Below are 19169 nucleotides of genomic sequence, written 5' to 3'. Positions count from 1 at the left end.
TTTAGACTTGTAGTTTAGTACCTAATAACATTTCATAATTCATTTTAATATAGAAAACTACCCCATTATATTTTACATATCTACTTACTTACTTACCTACTTAGTAAATAATTTAAATGAAAAATAAATTATTGTTATTAAAAAAATCGTCTTGTCATTCTGCTCGGAATTTTATATAATTTAAGTACTTATTTTATAATAATAAATTAGGGTAATGTGTACATAATAATACCTCAGGGAAATGCTAATTAATGTGTACCAGTAAAATTTTCATTCGCTATAAATACTTAATAGAATATCAAGTTTCAACAGATTGATTTTATGCTTTTGTACTTTACCTAACTTAGACCAAACAAATCGGGGTTTATTACTTACACCGCCATTCGTGATGCACTTACCTACTAAGTACCCTACCTACCTAACAAAACTACCGAACAAACATAAAACAAATGTAAAAATAGTAAGTAATTACACTATAATAGTATATGAAAGTACAATAAATTGATATTTAACTTTTATACATGTAAGTAACCTTTTTAATCCGGTACCTAGCTACCTACCATCCCACTCGCGTCAGACAGAGTACTGCGGGGCGGAAGGCAAGAGGGAAACCACTGCCCTATTTTTCCCTAAAAAAGTAGCATGGAGAGTTAGGAGAACGCTACACCGACAAGAGCTAGCCTACCTAGTCAATATCAACTGAGGCAAACCGAGTCGAAAAGCGAGTCGGAATGCGCCACAGTAATACTTACAAGGAATCATGTCGATTCGTCGATGACAGACACTACTTGGCCGGACGAGTGTGGAACGCTGAAGCAGTTACCAACGCATCTCTAACGCCATCTTTCTCAAATCTGAGGAACAAACTTGCGGATTTGCTCTCAAGGGTTCGTATTGATTGAACCGGCAGACTCTCTGGCGCCGAGCGACAAAGAATAGATATTTTATGCACAGATGACAACTTGGAGAGTTTGTGATAGAAGGTACTATACTCACGACTAAGCATAATTATATTATCCCTACTGGGATAGTCAGAAGCAGGGATGTTATGGAGCTCCGTAACCGTAACCGAAACTATCGGATATCCGATATAAAAAATCATCCGTAACCGTAACCGAATCCGAAATAAAAGTTTCGGGTAATATCGGTAGTTATGAAAAGTTGTTTGGATCGGCTGGCCGCTGCCAGTGCCGATACAGAAGCCGCGCGCATTGTTTGTTTTTTCTACTTTTCTTGACATAACATAATAATAACATTATCAATCATCCGTCCCTTTCCTTTTCAGCGGATAAGAAAATGACAGGTCTAACTTAAAATAAAATTAGGGGGTGTGAGCAGGAATCGGGGACAATTCCTTTAAACAAGGGACAGAAAAGGCACTGCGCGTATTATTTTTATTTTTCCCCCTGTAGACCTATTCTACCTACTCAGAAGGTTTGTTATTTTCATAATCTTTGTCTAAGTCTGAGCGGGCGTGATCTACGTCATTCATCCCTCAGACGGAGTCGAAATCTATTTGTGGAAGTTATTACCAGCCAGTGAATTAAATCTGTAAGTAACTAGCCATAATATCCTGATACATAACACATAAATAGTCTATATACTACCCACTGCTGGGCACAGGCCTCCCGAATCCAACCGGAGGGGCTATGGAGCATACTCCACCAAGCTGCTCCATGGCGGATTCCCGGTAATGTACCAGCTGTTGCCCACGGTTTCGCTCGCGTTAAACTCGGGGTAACACGGTTCCCCTCATTCGTTGTTTAGAACACAGATGAGAACTTGGAATAGAACATTATTTTAATACGCTACTGTAGACGATATTATAATAATATGTCTTTCCATTTGGGGATAAAATGTAAAGTTTTTAGCTTCCTACCTTGATTACTGCGAAAAGTCCCATATAAAATTTCATCCCCTTCTTGATGGGGTTGGTTGCAGAATTAAAAAATACATACATGCACGATTTTTTTTTGTTAGAAGTCCGCGTACCAATTTATAGCTTTCAACCTTTTAAAATTGCTGAATGCTCGATACACTTCCACTCTCTATTTTAGGGAAGTGGGGGTTTAGAAACAGACAGACACACACATACACTTTCCTATTGACACTATTAGTATGGATTATAATAATATCCATCACAACACACTTAATATTTCAAGGGACTAGAAGTGAATCGAAAGTGAAAGAAGAGATAGCATTTAGCAATTTGGCATTTGCCAAGTTGTGAAAAAATGTTTGTTGATTGAATTATACAAAGTGGTGATAATCTGTGTTTTTATTCTCCCACTGAAGTTGGTTTCAAGATATTTTACATTTTCATTTCTATACTTTTGCGATGGAAAATTCGTCTTGATATCAACTCTGAATCAGAAAGTTTTCGTTACGGTGTCACTAGTCTTAATTCTCAGTCTTGCAGAATCTATAACGACTACCTACTTACTACCTTACTTATGTTTTCAGAACAAAATGGGTCTACCACAGCTTCAAACTTGCTGTTTTGTACTGGATCTCAAAACTGGCAACATTGTTCTTGGGTGCATTAATGCAGTAAGTGTTTGATTTTAGAGTCATAATTTGTTGGAATATACTTTACTCTTGTAGGAATGGAAATAAATTATAGTAAGTAAGTATATATTGGTGTTGATTCCAGTCCACACCATCTAAGTTTGAGTTATACCTGTCATTATCTTATCCACCGAAAAGGAAAGGGACGGGTAATCGACAGGCATAAAGTTTATGGAGCACACGTAAATTTTAGGCAGAAATATAAAAATAAACCCTTCCAGAATTTTATATTGGCCCATAACCCGACATAAATAAGTTGATAGCACACGTCAAACGGTTTGCATATAACGCGAGATGCCTATTTCGTTCGCCCGGGTTAAAATTGACAGTTTTAATCATCTGTCCCTTTTCTATTCGGCAGATAAGAGAATGACGGGTAAAACTTAAAATAAAATTAGGAGGTGTCTGCAGGAATCGGGGTCATTATGTAATAAGTAATAGGTAAAGTTATAGGCCTGTAGTATGCGATAGAAATTACCCCTCCAAAAAAAGTGTTAGTAAAAAGGGGTAGTAAAATTTAGTGTGACCTAATGATAAAAGTCCTGTAAGGCTAATATACGCAACGTGATAAAATTTTGTCACGGTCATTTTATCGATTGGGACGATAACTATGTCGTTTTGTCGATTGGTGCTAACATGTGTTGTAAAATAAGTAAGTTAGTTATTTTATAACTTCAAAATAGATAGGAAAAAATTAAATTATTTAGACATCACATTAAAAACCTCAAAAAATAACAGTATTTCTCCTCTATTTAATGGATGTTATTATACTTACATAATTATAAACCTTCCTCTTGAATCGGTCTATCTAATTAAAAAAACCGCATCAAAATGCGTTGCGTAGTTTTAAAGATTTAAGCGTACATAGGGATATAGGGACAGAAAAAGTGACTTTGTTTTATACTATGTAGTGAATAAAAGTTCCCAATAGAAAACGTGACTTTATCAATTTCCAGTTACTGTCGTTCATCATGTTCGTGGTGATGATAGTGGTGGCTGTGACGGTGTCCAGCGCCGAGGACTCGGGGGTGATGAATGAGTTGGATGTGGAGCAGCAGGCCGAGCTGACGGGGATGTACGCCATGTCCGTCATCCTGGTCTTCATGTTCATGGCCAAGTTCTGCTTCGACGTCTTCTTCGTCTATGGCGTCGTTAAGGTAAGTTCACTTGTATAATAAGTCCACCTGTATATATGTATAAATAATAAGTTCACTTGTATAATAAGTAGTTCGATCACCTGTATAAATAATAAGTTCACTTGTATAATTCAAATTACAAAATATCTCTAATATAATGTATGGAGACAACAGTTTTCCAACGGCAAAAAATATAGTTTACAAACTTATTTACATAGAATCACGCCTGTATCCCCAAAGGGGTAGACAGAGGTGTGTAGTATTATACAGTCACTCATTGCCAGCTATGTTACGTGCATGCGTGTTTTGTGTTGCTATTAATATTGTGTCAGGTATGTCTTTAATTGCAAATCTTTGTTTTTTTGACGACGACGCAACGCTGCAACGCAGAGGGTTATAAGTTTCATCCCTTTATCTATGTATCGTAGCTCCAGACCAGATGGTTCGATTTAGATGCAGTTTTTTTGTTTGGTAAGTGGTATTAGCGAGAAGGTCTTCTTCTTCTATCGTGTGGGTTGTGAGGTAGAGTACCAACTTTATCAACCCTAGTGTCAGGGTTACTATTGAGCTGCCAAAGGTCCCTGACATGGCTCATGTAACGACTACATACTTACATCAGTAAGTAGTAACCGGGACTAACAGTTTAACGCGCTTTCCGAAGCACGGATCACCTTACTTTCGGACAATCTGGTGATCAGCCAGTAATGTTCTAACCAAACTAGGAACCACAAAGTATAATTGATATGGCCCCCCGGGACCTCCGGATCGTGAGCCCAATGCTCGACCACTGTATAATGGAGAAGGTTCTTGATTAAAGGAGCCAGATGACCAGATGGCAATTTGTGCGTGAGTCAGACTTGCCGGTCAAGTACGGTCACGAGCATTAATATGTATACACTTTGGTACCATGTCACATTAACTTTTTTGACAAATTGAACTATAAGTCTCACTAAATGTCAAATATGTTAGTGCGACAGAGTCCTAAAGTGGGTACATTATATTGCTCATGACTGACTGTACCTGGTTTTTTTTAATTAGGTTTGAAAATTAAGTACACCAACTTTTATATATTTGCAGGAGAGAGCTGGCATCATCAGAGCGTACTTCATCATGTGGATAGTATTCTTCCTTCTATCGGTCACCACATTCTTCCTGAACGTGATATCCTACGGGATGGGAACCATCTTTACTGAGGTATTTTATATCGGTGAGTTATCAGATGTCATTATAATATAAAACATAAACAGCCTATACACGTCCCACTGCTGAGCACAGGCCTCCCCTCAATCAACCGGAGGGGGTATGGAGCATACTCCACCAAGCTGCTCCAATGTGGGTTGGTGGGGGTGTTTTTACGGCTAATAGCCGGGACCAACGGCTTAACGTGCCTTCCGAAGCATGGAATCATCTTACTTTTTCGGACAATCAGGTGATTCAAGCCTGAAAAGTCCTTACCAAACAAAGGACAGTCTCACAAAGTGATTTCGACAATGTCACCATCGGGAATAGTACCCGGACCTCCAGATCGTGAGCCTAAAGCTCTAACCACTAGACCACGGAAGCTGTTCATTGTAATATAGAAAGAAATAAATAAATTATGAGGGTGTCAAAAGTGGCTCCAAATGGTTCGTGTAGTATTACACACGGTGCTGCTCACCAGTTCTGTTACTTGAACTTGGCTTGATACGCTACCGAGTGTCTAGATTATTTATTATACAAGTCAAAGAACGCCTCACACAATAACGACCTCCGTGGTCCAGTGGTTGAGCGTTGGGCTCACGATCCGGAGGTCCCGGGTTCAATTCCCGGTGGGGACATATCACAAAAAATACTTTGTGGTTCCTAGTTTGGTTAGGACATTACTGGCTGATCACCAGATTGTCCGAAAATAAGATGATCCGTGCTTCGGAAGACACGTTAAGCCGTTGGTCCCGGTTACTACATACTGATGTAAGTAATCGTTACATGAGCCATCTCAGGGGCCTTTGGCGACTCAAAATAGTAACCCTGACACCAGAGTTGATGAGGTTGGTACTCCACCTCACAACCCACATGATAGAAGAAGAAGAATAATTAGAATTTAATTTTAAACACAATTAATTAGAATTTAATTTTTTTTCGAAATTATTTTCAGGTCTCAACATCTACGCTATTCTGTTGAGCCACAGCTTCTACAAGCTGTTGAACGAAAGGGAAGAAGTGTAAACAACTTAATTTTTTTTTCCATAAAACATTTCTCATCAAAAAACGCAACACCTCTAAAGTTTATGATATAAAATTATTGACATTTTGTGGGTATTATAAAGTTTTTGGTTCAAATCCCTTATTTAAAATGTAATTAAACTCGTGATCAGTCTCGGATACTTACTTCAAATAATTTCAGATTATCCGTTGGTTGTAGATATAATATTTTTCAGAAATTATAAAATTTAAATTAGGTATTGCTTATTGCATACACTTGATCCCAGTAAGAGCCGTGGTAGCCCAGTTGGTAGAACGCTTGCCTCACACTTTGAGGTCGCAGGTTCGAATCCAGCACAGGCCTAAACCAATGATTGTCGAAATTGTTTTCGAATTCAGGTTTGGATCAAAAATGATTATCACGTGTTCAGCGGTGAAGGTAAACATCGTGAGGAAACCCAATTCCGAGAAATGCATTTTCGGGAGGTATGTGACCTAACCTGTACTGGGCTGGTTTTCCCGTCGCAGGTTGGAAGGTCAGACAGGCAGTTGTTTCTGTAAAAAACCGGACCTGTCAAATCTTCAGGTTAGGTAAGCGGACCCTGTGAAAAACGGGATAATGCTAGGAAGTTGAATGATTTACACTTCTATCTATCTATAACTTGATCCTACTGGTGGACAAAGGACTCCCGCAGGTCTTTCTACGACTCATGGTCCCATGTGAGCACCGTCCAGTCCCTCCGATAACAGACAAGATCATCACGCTATATTATCCGGGGCCTACCATAAAATAAGAGAATGATACGGCTTTATTCATGATTCATATTTTTTTTTTCTGTTTTATTATATTGAGTATGTAAGTATTATTATGTAAAGTGTATTTGTTAAATATTACCTGTAAGTAGTTATTTTATTACCCGTTGTTGTATCGCCTCCAAGTTTTTTTAAGGCTGATTCCTGCCGGGTGTGCATGACAACCGCGCCGCGCGCGTCGCGAGTTACATCGAGCGCTAGGACCAATAAACGATACGAATGCTATCTACGTAGAAAGACGTCAAATGGCTATTGGTCGAAGCTCAATATAATTCGCGCCCCGAGCGGCGCGGTTGTCATGCAGATCCGGCTGGTAGTGGTTGCCTAGAATAAATCAATAAGTTTCGCGTAGCAGTTAAACTGGCTTGCAGATAGATGCTTTTACAGCGTAAAAGAATATTTAGATTACAAATAACAGGTTTTAAGTGTATAATTGAAAGCATGTATTAAGTGTGTAGATTATTTGTAAAATTGATATTATTATTTGTTATTGTTTTTAAATAATCTGTGTGTATGCCTGAAAAGGCAGTATTTGGTGATACTCAATGAAAAAGAACAGCTGTTTGTAAATACCATGCACAGAATAAATTTCATTTCATTTCAATAGCATCAGAGTTGATCAGAGCAATAAAGCCACACATCAGTACTGTTGCTAAATGTTTTATAATTGTTTGTATGTTTTATTTGTGGGCAATAAAGTATATTTGATTTGAAATTGTAAGTAATCCCACATTGACTGACTAGTTACGAAACAATAGAAAAAAGGAATAATGCATGCTTTAATCAGGGGACGGATAGAAAGAACTCTCCGAAATTATCCGAAACTTTATGTCGGTTGCGATTCCACTCCATCCCTGATATAAAACGACTAATGTCACGCCCTCCGCGTAAGTGTATAAAATATCTGAAAATGGTATTAACTACTTGGCCGAACAAATAGGGAGCGCTGAGGGCTCTCACCCGGTACAAAATTTAAGACAACAGGCCTGATGGTGCCTAGTTATTGGGCGCGAACCTCGGCTCAGGGCCTCGTCTGAGAGGAAGAATATTTGAAAGAATTAATCGACCCTAGTGGGTCGATAGCGATAAGCGCTGAATGAGGGAAATCGTCGATCACGCCGGCGGGGTCGGTATTGGGGTTCTGAAGTGTTTGATGTCGCGAGCTTGGCCGCCTCTATAGCTAGAGTAATCGGGTCGTCGGGATCGTATATTACGGAAGCCAAACCGTTTATCTGCTTTGTGTGTAATCTAGGCACGTAGTTGTCGCTATGATTTGATCTGTCCAGAATAAATGATTAAATAAATAAATTAAATATTTACTCATTTAAGAATGTATCTATTATTCAATTGCAACATTTATTTGTAACATTTAAATAACTAATTATGTACGAAAAAGTGAGATTAAATAAAAAAAAATATTTACTCATTTAAGAATGTATGTATCTATTATTCAATTGTGACATTTATTTGTAACATTTAAATAACTAATTATGTACGAAAAAAGAGAAATTGAATAAATAAATTATATATTTACTCATTTTAGAATGTAGCTTGGCAATTTGTAACATTTATTTGTAACATTTACATAACTAATTATGTACGAAAAAAGATAAATCAAAGGCTAGTATTAAGTCAATTACTGTTTTTAATATTAATGGTTATCAACTTAATAAAAATATATTATATAAAGTTGAGTAGGTATTTTTCACTTATCATCTAATATAAAACTAATTACTTAAATGCTAAATACAGAGCCGGGATATGAAGGCAAACTTATTTGTCATAGAATAACAACACAATACTACCTTCGCATAAAACTAAATACTAACACGAGCTTGGAGCGAGCTTGATCATAGAATAAGGAATAATACTACGTATAGACGTATCTATCTATCTATAGAACGGTAACTCTCCGCTCCCCACCAGCATATGGACTAGTTTTACCTCCCCCCCCCCCCCCCCTCGGACAAGGTCTAGACTTGAATCGTATGACGTCAGATGTCACATACACACAGATGCGCCTATACCATAAGGTCAATGAAAAATTATAATAACATACGAAAGGAAAATTATAACCAGAGCTTGAAAGCGAAAGGTATACAAGTGGTATAAGTTTACGCTACCGATTACTACGGTACCGATTTCCTATGAGTCAGTCAAATCAGTGGCGTAATTGCCCATAACGTAAAAAGACCATATCGAAGTAATTCATCTAAAACGGTAATGTTGCAATGCACACTTACGTAAAAGCACACCCCGGGCACTTCATACAAACAACCTCGTTTTACACAGACACTACACATTGACATTATCGTACACGCGCATCTGTGTGTGTGACGTCTGACGCCATACGATGCAAGTCTAAACTGTGTCCGAGGGGGATGATGCAAGCTTAGCTCAGACGCTAGTGGGAAGCGGAGAGTTGCCGTTCTATACATAGTATTATTACTTATTCTATGGTAAAAGTACAATTTTAATTTTAGATGAATTGCTTCAATGTGACATTTTCAGCTACCCTGGTCAGAATAGGTTTATCAAGACGATTTCAAGTCACAGGGCTATGTAATAAGAAGGACACGACTCTTCGCTGTCCGTTGTACCCGAGATATCGATAAATGCAAAACTCGCTCGGGAACGAGATCCAGTGTTAGTTGACCGCATATAGCTGAGGCAGGTCAACATACAGTGGTCGATGAACAATGTTGTAGAACCATCCAGCATAAGTTGTCGGAGCCGTGCGAATTTTAGTGTACTTACAACTAAAGCGGTAATTACACTACCCAAACTATCCAGACCGATGCGTCAAGGTCACATCGAGATTGGAAAAATCGACGCTATTAGACTAGCTCAAGATCATGGTTTCCATGGTTACGCCTCACCAATTCGCTTGAGATCGTGGTTACCATGGTTACGCTTACGCACACGGAATAGAAGAAAGAAGTTGGGTCCTAACGCGCATTCTGTATGAGACATAGAGCAACACGGGCCTCCGCTTTCAATCCCACTCTCTTTTATTACTACTCCTGTAAACATAACTATGATAGCTCTACTGCTTCTCAAATTCCATAGCCACTTTACCGGCAATGTACATTTTATGTGATAGACTACAATTTTATCATTACTTAATGTAAGAGAATGCATCCAAAAGTATTTTTAGTAGTATTTTTTTTTTTTTTTGATAAATAGCCGATCATTCCGAGGTTTTTATGTGATAACGAGGGATCTCTTTGCACGATTGTCGATAATTGCTTTTTTAGCCTGCATATTATAATGCACAAGACGACCGTTTCATATACTAACGCGGAGCTCCGTGCATCGTAAAGTTTGTGGAGGAGTGGAGTGCAAAGTTGAAGTATTAACAATTTGCTCACACTTGTATGTCGCGCGTTTTATGCTCCCTTGGCCCTTCCAACCTCTTTCTTCTATTCCCTGGTTACGCTCCACCAACACGCCTGTGACCTTGACGCATTGGGCAGGATGGATTGGCAAATGTAAAAACCGCTTGAAGCAGGTATGGGTAGATTTTCCTACCCATACCGTCCTTGTCGTAGGCGTTCATTCTTGACTAACATCATTCAAACTGCCCTCCAGAATAGCGATATCGTCGTCCAACTTGCGATGAGAAGCGAACCCGTATACCTTGCCTCGCAACATCCCGTCATACACCGTTTGTACCACCACTAAGAAGTGTATGTACACCACTGAAACAAAAAAAGGTTTTTACACTTTATTAGAATCAGAATCTCATAGATAAATTTGTTGAAGGTCAATGTAAAATTTTTGAATCTACGTCATTTCCCAAGGTGTTATGGCTGAGAAGAAATGACAAGAAACTGCAACAGCAACACATCTTTTAAATACATTACAAGTTATTTAATAACTGATTATCATCAATTTAAGAGCCACGCTCACGACGTTAACCTTTTCTTTAATCTGTTCCGTGTAAGCTCTTCTTGGTCTTCCCCTTCCTCTCTTTTCTTCAAGCTTGTTTAATAACTAGGGAAACAAATTTAATACCAGGCATTTCTATATCATTTAAGTAATCATTAACCTATAATACTTACTTCAAAAAAATGTTAAGTAGGTATAACAAGATAGAAAAACCAGTTGAGGATTTATTAGTTCTAATACTTAGTTTAGTGCCTTAAACAAACATATGACAACGGCCTGTGTGGTCCAGTGGTTAGCGTTGAGCTCGGTGGGGACATATCACAAAAATTACTTTGTGAGCCCAAGCTTATTGCAGACTGATCACCCGATTCTCCGAAAGTAAAATGATCCCTGCTTCGGAAGACCCGTTAAGCCGTTGGTCCCGGTTACTACTTACTGAAGGAAGTTATGAGTCGTTACATGACCCATGTCACGGGTCTTAGGCGGCTCAATAGTAACCCTGACACCAGGGTTGGTGGGTAATCTATCTCACAACCCACACGATAGAAGGTTCGAATAGTGACAAGTTTAAAAAGTTCTGTAAGTAAATGCTGTCCCTTTCCTTACGAAAAAGCGATCAACTTTTTTGAGAATAAAATGTGTTTTTATTTTGTATGTATTGTTTAGTGATATTTTTGGTGGTCTTTCGGGGTCCCCTGAGCATGGTCTCATGTGCCCGCATGGTAAAGACGGTATTAATAAATGAGTACTTACAAGAAGCAATGAATATAGCACCAGACGTCCACCACATGCATTTCAGAAGAAGAAGCAGAGCGCCAATGTTGCATAGGATGGTGAAGAAGAGACCATAGCCGAAGTAGAACAGGAGGAAACCCGGCTTTTTCTGAAAACATATAAAAATAGGTTCATAAGTGCGTATATACTTACTAAAGACTAATTAGTTTCTCGCAAACACTGGTGCAGTTAAGACTTTCTGGTGACGTGTCGTTTCTATTATAAACCACAAACACCTACAAAAATATCTAATGACTTCATAATTTCATCCTTGCTAGCGCACCCACAGCTTTTCGCACTTTTTAGCACTTACTTTAACAGCCTCCATGGTGTAGTGGTTAGGCTCACGATCTGGAGGTCCGGGTTCGATTCTCGATGGGGATATTGTCGAAATCACTTTGTGAGACTGTCCTTTGTTTGGTAAGGACTTTTGATTGTCCGAAAAAGTAAGATGATTCCGTGCTTCTGGAGGGCACATTAAGCCGTTGGTCCCGGCTATTAGCTGTAAAAACACCTCCACCAACCCGCAGTGGAGTAGCATGGTGGAGTATGCTCCATACCCCCTCCGGTTGACTGAAGGGAGGCCTGTGCCCAGCAGTGGGACGTATATAGGCTGTTTATGTATGTAGCTACACCCATATTCTAAGATGTTTACTAGAACGTTCTTTAATTCCGGTCCTTAGTTGAAGACACCGAAAGACCTCGAACTCTGCTCAAAATCGGTATTCTTAGACCTCCCCTCAATCTTACCTCAAGTTTACTCCATTAAAGCATGACGTCCTTATTTTCGTAGGTATTATTTTGCTTGCAGTATGATATTCTGGACTCCAGTGAGTGAAATCCTCGTACTTACATAAATGTCAACTTAAAAACATCAAAATTCTCAGGTGAGGCCGAGTCGAGTGGAGGAAGTTTCGAGTGAACATCTTGAAATACGGGTGTTAGTGGTTGTAAAAAGGAATATTGTGATTTGACATTTGCGCATACCAAAATAAGTGCGCAATGCCAACAAATGTCAAAAAGCAATATTGCTTTTTTAGATGAACTGCTTCGATGTGGCCTTTTTAACCCCCCGAAACTAGACTGTATGATCGCAAGATCGAACCCTGCTTCCTGTTGCATTTTGTTTCTTCCATCCATTATACATACATACATAAACAGCCTATATACGTCCCACTGCTGGGCACAGGCCTCCCCTCAATCAACCGGAGGGGGTATGGAGCATACTCCACCACGCTGTTCCAATGCGGGTTGGTGGAGGTGTTTCTACGGCTAATAGCCGGGCCCAATGGCTTAACGTTATTTCCGAATCACGGAATCATCTTACTTTCTGGGACAATCAGGCGATTCAAGCCTGAAGAGTCCTTACCAAACAAAGGACAGTCTCACAAAGTAATTTCGACAATGTCCCATCGGGAATCGAACCCAGACCTCCAGATCGTGAGCCTAATGCTCTAACCACTAGACCACGCAGAGGCTGCTCCACAATACACCATACCATAATATAAACAGGATAAAGTACGTGTGCTACAAAAGTAGCATGGAGAATGCTACACCGACAAGAGCGTGGCTCTTAAATTAGTGACAAAAATACGTGTTTAAGTGGGTACAGTCGTATATAACCCACTTTAGAACCCTATCGCAATAACATACTTGATGTTTAGTGAATCTTGTAGTTCAATTTGTCAAAAAAGTTAATGTGACATGGTATCAAAGTGCATAAGCACCAACCTAATCTATACCCACATAAATGCTCGTGAAAAAGGTTTCTCTCTTACCTTGCTTATTCCAATCAGCAATAAAACAGAAGACAGCAGCAACAGGATTCCCATAAAGATGATAATGCAAAGAACGATTCTTATGCTGGATCTTGAGACGTAAGTCTCGAATAACGTGTGCAAGTTGTGTTCCAAGTGATCTTTACGATCTATTTCTGAATGATCCAACACGAAAATTGTAGCTGATAATATTGTTAGTACTAGCGAAAATATCTGCAAGAAAGAAAAATAGGTTAATTGCATTGTGGGACCCTCGCTATGTTATTTTCGGCGACAATAGATGGCGTAAATGTAGCCACATTATTCGGTGATTGAAATATGTTTTTGTCATAGATAAACTAAGCTAAATGAGCTCTAGTCCTTTTTGCCACTACTTGAAGGTCTAGAGAACCTACAAACAATAAAAAATATTATAAACACTCCTATTTTCTTCAGGTTTGCCCTGGGTCTGAAGCTATTGACAACTACCTATTTATATGTTTTTTTTTTATTAAGTAAGTACTTATTATTATTCAGAAGCTACATACCTATAAAAAAGTTTTGGAAATGATTATTTAAGTACGTTTATTTGTAACGTAAAATAAAGTAGGTACCTACCTAGCTTAATAAATCCTTTTGTATGGGAGTGTATATTAAATTAATAATTTAAAGAAAATACATTATTACTTTACCTCTAAAGACGACTTTACGAACTAGACTAGGGTCGCTTAGTGGTTTCGCTTACGAAAGAGGTTTACAAGTCGAAGGTTGATGGTTGGTCTGAAGACCTAAGTGTGTTTGTGTGAGTGTTGGGGGGTCCATGAGGGCCAAACCCCGGCGACTGGTTGGGTCATGGGTGGCCACCGCAATTACTTCATCATCATCAGCCGTACGACGCCCACTGCTGGGCATAGGTCTCCCCCAAGGATCTCCACGACGATCGGTCCTGCGCTGCCCGCATCCAGTGGCTTCCCGCGACCTTCACCAGATCGTCGGTCCACCTTGTAGCGGGCCTACCCACTGAGCGTCGTCCGACACGCGGCCGCCACTCCAGAACCCTTCCGCCCCAGCGGCCATCGGTTCTCCTCGCTATGTGTCCTGCCCACTGCCACTTCAGCTTTGCAATTCTTCGAGCTATGTCGGTGACTTTAGTTCTCCTGCGGATCTCCTCATTTCTGATTTGATCAAGCAGGAAAATACCGAGCATAGCTCTCTCCATTGCCCGCTGAGCGACACCGAGCCTCCTCACGAGACCCATAGTAAGCGGCCACGTCTCACTGCCGTAGGTCATCACTGGCAACACGCACTGATCAAAGACTTTCGTCTTGAGACACTGAGGTATTTTGGACGAATTACTTAATTCCGCAATTACTTACAGGTATCTAATTCCCTACGGAGATACGTAGTCTGCGACCTAGTGACTCCCCCCTCCCCATACACACGTAATAAACTGGATCCACTCCCGGGCGAGGAGTGTATGTAACTATACACCTCCGGGTATACAGGCGTAATGCAATATGTGAATAATCAAGGAAAAAAAATGCTTTCTACTGGCAATATTTCGCCAGTCTAGCAATATTCTATACATTACCTACAACCAAACAAAGTTACGTAGGTACAAGCTTAATAAGGATGTAAGTAATATGAGAAATAGGATTACATTACCGATTTCAAAACCCAAGAATAGCATGTGAAGCAATATCCAATCAAGGGGAATTCCCGAACCAAACTCACTGCTAGGTATAATATAAATACCAAAAAATATACAGATGTTGCTGTTAATAGTTTCCTTTTCATGGATGACGACGATGACGGCCTCCGTGGTCCAGTAGTTGAGCGTTGGACTCACGATCCGGAGGCCCCGGGTTCGAATCCCGGTGGGGACATACCACAAAAATCACCTTGTGTTCCCTAGTTTAGTTAGGACATTACAGGCTGATCACCTGATTGCCTGAAAGTAACACGTTCCGTGCTTCAGAAAGCACGTTAAGCCGTTGGTCCCTGTTACTATTTACGTGAGAAATCGCTACATGAGCCATGTCAGGGGCCTTTGGCGGCTCAATAATAACCCTGACGCTAGGGTTGATGAGGTTGGTATTCCACCTTACAACCCACACGATAAGAAGAAGAAGATTTCATGGATACAGACATATTTATGCATCTTTTATCTTTGTTTTTGGGCTTATAAATGATGACCCTTTTTATTACACACATCTTCCTCCACCCACTATTGTTCTGATTAAAATAAAGAAAAATAATATAGGTAGCAACATCCACATATGAGCCATATCAAGCAACAGATGGCTACGCTAATGTTGTGCAAATTTGAATTTATTACATGAAGACCTGGAATTCAAATTGTGGGACAGGGCATGAAGGAAACGATTATTATTTATTTACCTTTGTTTATATCAAACGTTTTATAATTTTCTACGTTTTCCTCTTTAAAAACAACCGTCCGCCATTTCCCTGTCATTCCGCAATCCTCTCTTCTCTCTCGCTCACTCGTCACTCTCTCTTTCACACACCTTTGCGTTACGTTTCATTCAGCCTACCATTCCTACACTTGCTCATAACTAATTAGACCCCGATACCGACCCCGCCGGCGTGGTCGACGATTTCCCTCATTCAGCGCTTATCGCTATCGACCCACTAGGGTCGATTAATTCTTTCAAATATTTTTCCTCTCAGACGACGCCCTGAGCCGAGGTTCGCGCCCAACTGGGCACCCTCAGGCCTGTTGTCTTAAACGTTGTATCGGGTGAGAGCCTTCAGCGCTCCCCATTTGTCCGGCCAAGTAGTTAATGCCATCTGCGGCAAATCTACAATAAGTCACGTCAAAAAAAATCATAACTAATTCAAATATGAACTTAGACGGCCAATACTCTCGCATGTGATTTTTAGATAATGACAGAGTTAGCACACTTCGGGTTGATACCCAACTTCCGTTACACCCTGTATATGCCTCTACCATTACATTCTACTTTTGAATAATGATGTACAGTCATGAGCAATATAATGTACCCACTTTAGGACTCTGTCGCACTAACATATTTGACATTCAGTGAGACTTACAGTTCAATTTGTCAAAAAAGTTAATGTGACATGGTACCAAAGTGTATATTAATGCTCGTGACCGTACCCCGAGCAATGAGAAACTAGGTAATTATCACGTTAAATCTGTACAACGCCATCTATATTGTTTTTCGGGGACGTAGCCTGGAAAGTCCCTATTTACCCTCCTACCTACCTACCTTATTATGAAAAGTAAAGTCACGTCCCTACCTACTCGCTTACAACAACAAGTTATTAATAAACAAACAGCTTTGCAACCGCTTCGTTGCTAATATAATTGCTTACATACATACATACATACATACATAAACTCACGCCCGTAATCCCTAATGGGGTGGGCAGAGCCACAAGAAATCAAAGACAACTTGCAGCCACTGTTGATACGATGTCGTAAGCTGGATATGATAAACCTTATGGTGATAAGGGACCAGCCTATCGCCCATAACATTAGTCCATCATGTTAGAGGACACAATCCCTCTGTCGGTTGTCGGTCGGTAATATAATTGCTTACTCACTTATAAACACAGACAGCATAACATAATAATATATATACGTATAAGCTCATGCGACCATGTCATATACCGTTCCTGGGAATACTCCCGTTGTAAAAACTCTTTAATTGTAGAGACACTGGCGACATTTCTTTTTCAAATTGTTCTTTCTTTTACTCTGGCCTTATCTGCCTAAAGGTATGGTCTTCTTCTTATCGTGTCGATGGCAAACTAAATAGTATCGGCCCAAAACTTGGCAACAAGTATGGCGCTAGCGTGCAGGTGTTCGGGCACGCAGGACAAGAATAAATCAATTTTTACATACTCATGTTTTGCGTCTTTTTACTGTCGGGGTTTTAATTCCCAAGAATGACACATTAATCACGACTGATAGTCGGAGGTACAGACATGGCGAGATGAACTAAGTACCCACACCTCACCGAGCTTTCTGTTAGACCAACGTGATAGGTGGTGAGCCGTGTCGCCGTCTATAATGGTCGAGCCAACTGTGTTAGTGAAAAATGCACTTTATAAGACGTGTATTTGTATTGATAGTAAGTAAATAATGCCGGAACATGCATTAACTCATACTATGCACGATATATTTCCCGTTGGGGTAGGCAGAGCGCACGGATTTAGTTCTACTTAATACGATCCTGACACACCCCTTTCGCTTGCAATCTCATCAAAATCTAGAGTAATAGGTAATCTTGACCTGGGGGGTTAAAATGGCCACATCGAAGCAATTCATCTAAGAAACCAATATTGCTATTTGACATTTGCCCATATAAAAGTAAGTGCGCAATGCACAAAAAAGTCAAATAAGTAGCAATATTGCTTTCTTAGATGACGCTTCGATGTGGCCATTTTAACTCCCCAGTGCCGTGTTTATCAAACTTACAAGTCTCGTGTAAGACAAAAGTTACAAGTTACTCACAAGTACGTGTAAATTACGTTTTTCAAAAAAAAAAGTAGAGGGATTATTAAATAGATACTTGTGTAATAAATATTGACAAATAAATAATATTGATATTGATTGATATGATAAAAGAATTGCGAAAGCGGCATGTAAAACTAAAGTTGATGGTAGGGCTGGCAGAGGAAGACCTAGAAGGACTTACATTGACCAAATTGGAGATGTCCTTAGAAAAACTTTAGTACGATCTACTCTGAACCGGCGTGCGGTTATGAAGCGATTGATGAATATGGAGGAAGCAAGAGTGTCAAGATCGACGCAAATGGAATTCTAAAGTCTCTACTTACCCCGGTGGGAAATAGCTTGAGTTTATGTATGTATGTATGTTATAAATATTGACACTTGTAACGTGTAATTTACATACATGTGCAGTTTTTGATGAACACATTCTTGTAATAGGTAATGAAAATTTCTTGTACTTAATACAGGGCTTGTAATTTTTAATAAACAGGGCACTGGCGTATCTATAACTCGTTCTGGATTTGATAGCACAGCTAGGCCTTCCTATTCCAACTCTGAACACCCGTATAATAACTAAATCTTTTTCGTAAGTCTACTTTCATTCAATCGCTCTGCATGTCTGGCCATCTAAGCGCCCTTTTTCTCGTCACATTTTTTCACATACAACATGTAATAAATATTGCTAATAATAATAACTTTCTTAATAATAATAATGTAATAAATAATAACTTACAAGACTTCCGATGCCTATCAGACCACAGCCCAATTCCAATTTCAGGAAAAAACAACATTTTTCGGCAAAACACATTTTATATTCGATACTTCACTATTTCACGTTCTGTAAGTTACTGTTTCTTTTACCTTATTAAATGCACTAGTTAGGTTTTTCTATTTTAATGCTTTATATTAATTATTTTTTCCTTATATCCGATTACGGACTCATTCGTACACATAAAACAGTAACAATAGCTAATAAACTTATATGATTTTCCTTCCGTTGATTTTTATTTTCCTCTTTATAAAATTACTTATAACAATAATCCAGCCAAGCTTATTTTGAATTTGGAACGCACTGTTCACAGAGTCAAAAGTCAAAACACAATGCAAAAAGCTGTTTAGACATACTTGACGTTCTCTACCTGAAGTCACTAAAGTTTGCGTAGGTACGTCACGCCCTCTAAGCGTTCTAATTGGTCAATCCCATTCCGAAGTTGCCTTCGATTGGTTAGTAATTTAAATAGACGTAGTCAGTGACTTTGTTTCAGGGATGGATGTCCGCATGAGTTTAGAGTGCGTTTTTAGGGTTCCATAACGAGACCAGGGGCGTTAAAATGGCAACATCGAAGCAATTCATCTAAGAAAGCAATATTACAATTTGACATTTGCGCATATAAAAGTAAGTGCGCAATGCAAATAAGTGTCACATAGCAATATTGCTTTCTTAGATGAATTGCTTCAATGTGGCGATTTTCACCCCCCAGATCACTGGTCCCTTTCCATATCTATCTTCTCACTTTCAGAAGCTTGTATCTTTTGATACGTAAT

At 39.4% G+C, this 19169-nt stretch overlaps 2 protein-coding genes across 3 annotated transcripts; one reads left to right on the top strand and one right to left on the bottom strand.

The window, feature by feature from the left end:
- Positions 1-92: 92 nt before the first annotated feature.
- On the top strand, positions 93-8025 carry LOC126373228 (uncharacterized). The gene is made up of 5 exons (XM_050019286.1): positions 93-1551; positions 2464-2550; positions 3525-3725; positions 4782-4911; positions 5839-8025. Exons 2-5 carry the CDS (start codon positions 2470-2472, stop codon positions 5907-5909), a joined length of 483 nt encoding a protein of 160 aa, XP_049875243.1. The 5' UTR covers positions 93-1551; positions 2464-2469; the 3' UTR covers positions 5910-8025.
- A 1753-nt stretch (positions 8026-9778) lies between these two features.
- Positions 9779-18730, bottom strand: LOC126373215 (uncharacterized). 2 transcript variants are annotated; one of them, XM_050019268.1, is made up of 4 exons: positions 18358-18730; positions 13142-13354; positions 11343-11472; positions 9779-10399 (listed from the first exon to the last, which is right to left on the bottom strand). In XM_050019268.1, the coding sequence occupies exons 1-4, from the start codon at positions 18430-18432 to the stop codon at positions 10254-10256; spliced, it is 564 nt and encodes a 187-aa protein (XP_049875225.1). In that variant the 5' UTR covers positions 18433-18730; the 3' UTR covers positions 9779-10253. The 2 variants fall into 2 exon arrangements, with proteins under 2 accessions (XP_049875225.1, XP_049875226.1); XM_050019269.1 differs by lacking the exon at positions 18358-18730 and adding an exon at positions 14497-14618.
- Positions 18731-19169: the final 439 nt, after the last annotated feature.

The sequence above is a fragment of the Pectinophora gossypiella genome, chromosome 15 (genome assembly GCF_024362695.1).
Source record: "Pectinophora gossypiella chromosome 15, ilPecGoss1.1, whole genome shotgun sequence".
NCBI lineage: Eukaryota > Metazoa > Arthropoda > Insecta > Lepidoptera > Gelechiidae > Pectinophora > Pectinophora gossypiella.
This window is presented reverse-complemented; position numbering and strand designations above follow the sequence as displayed.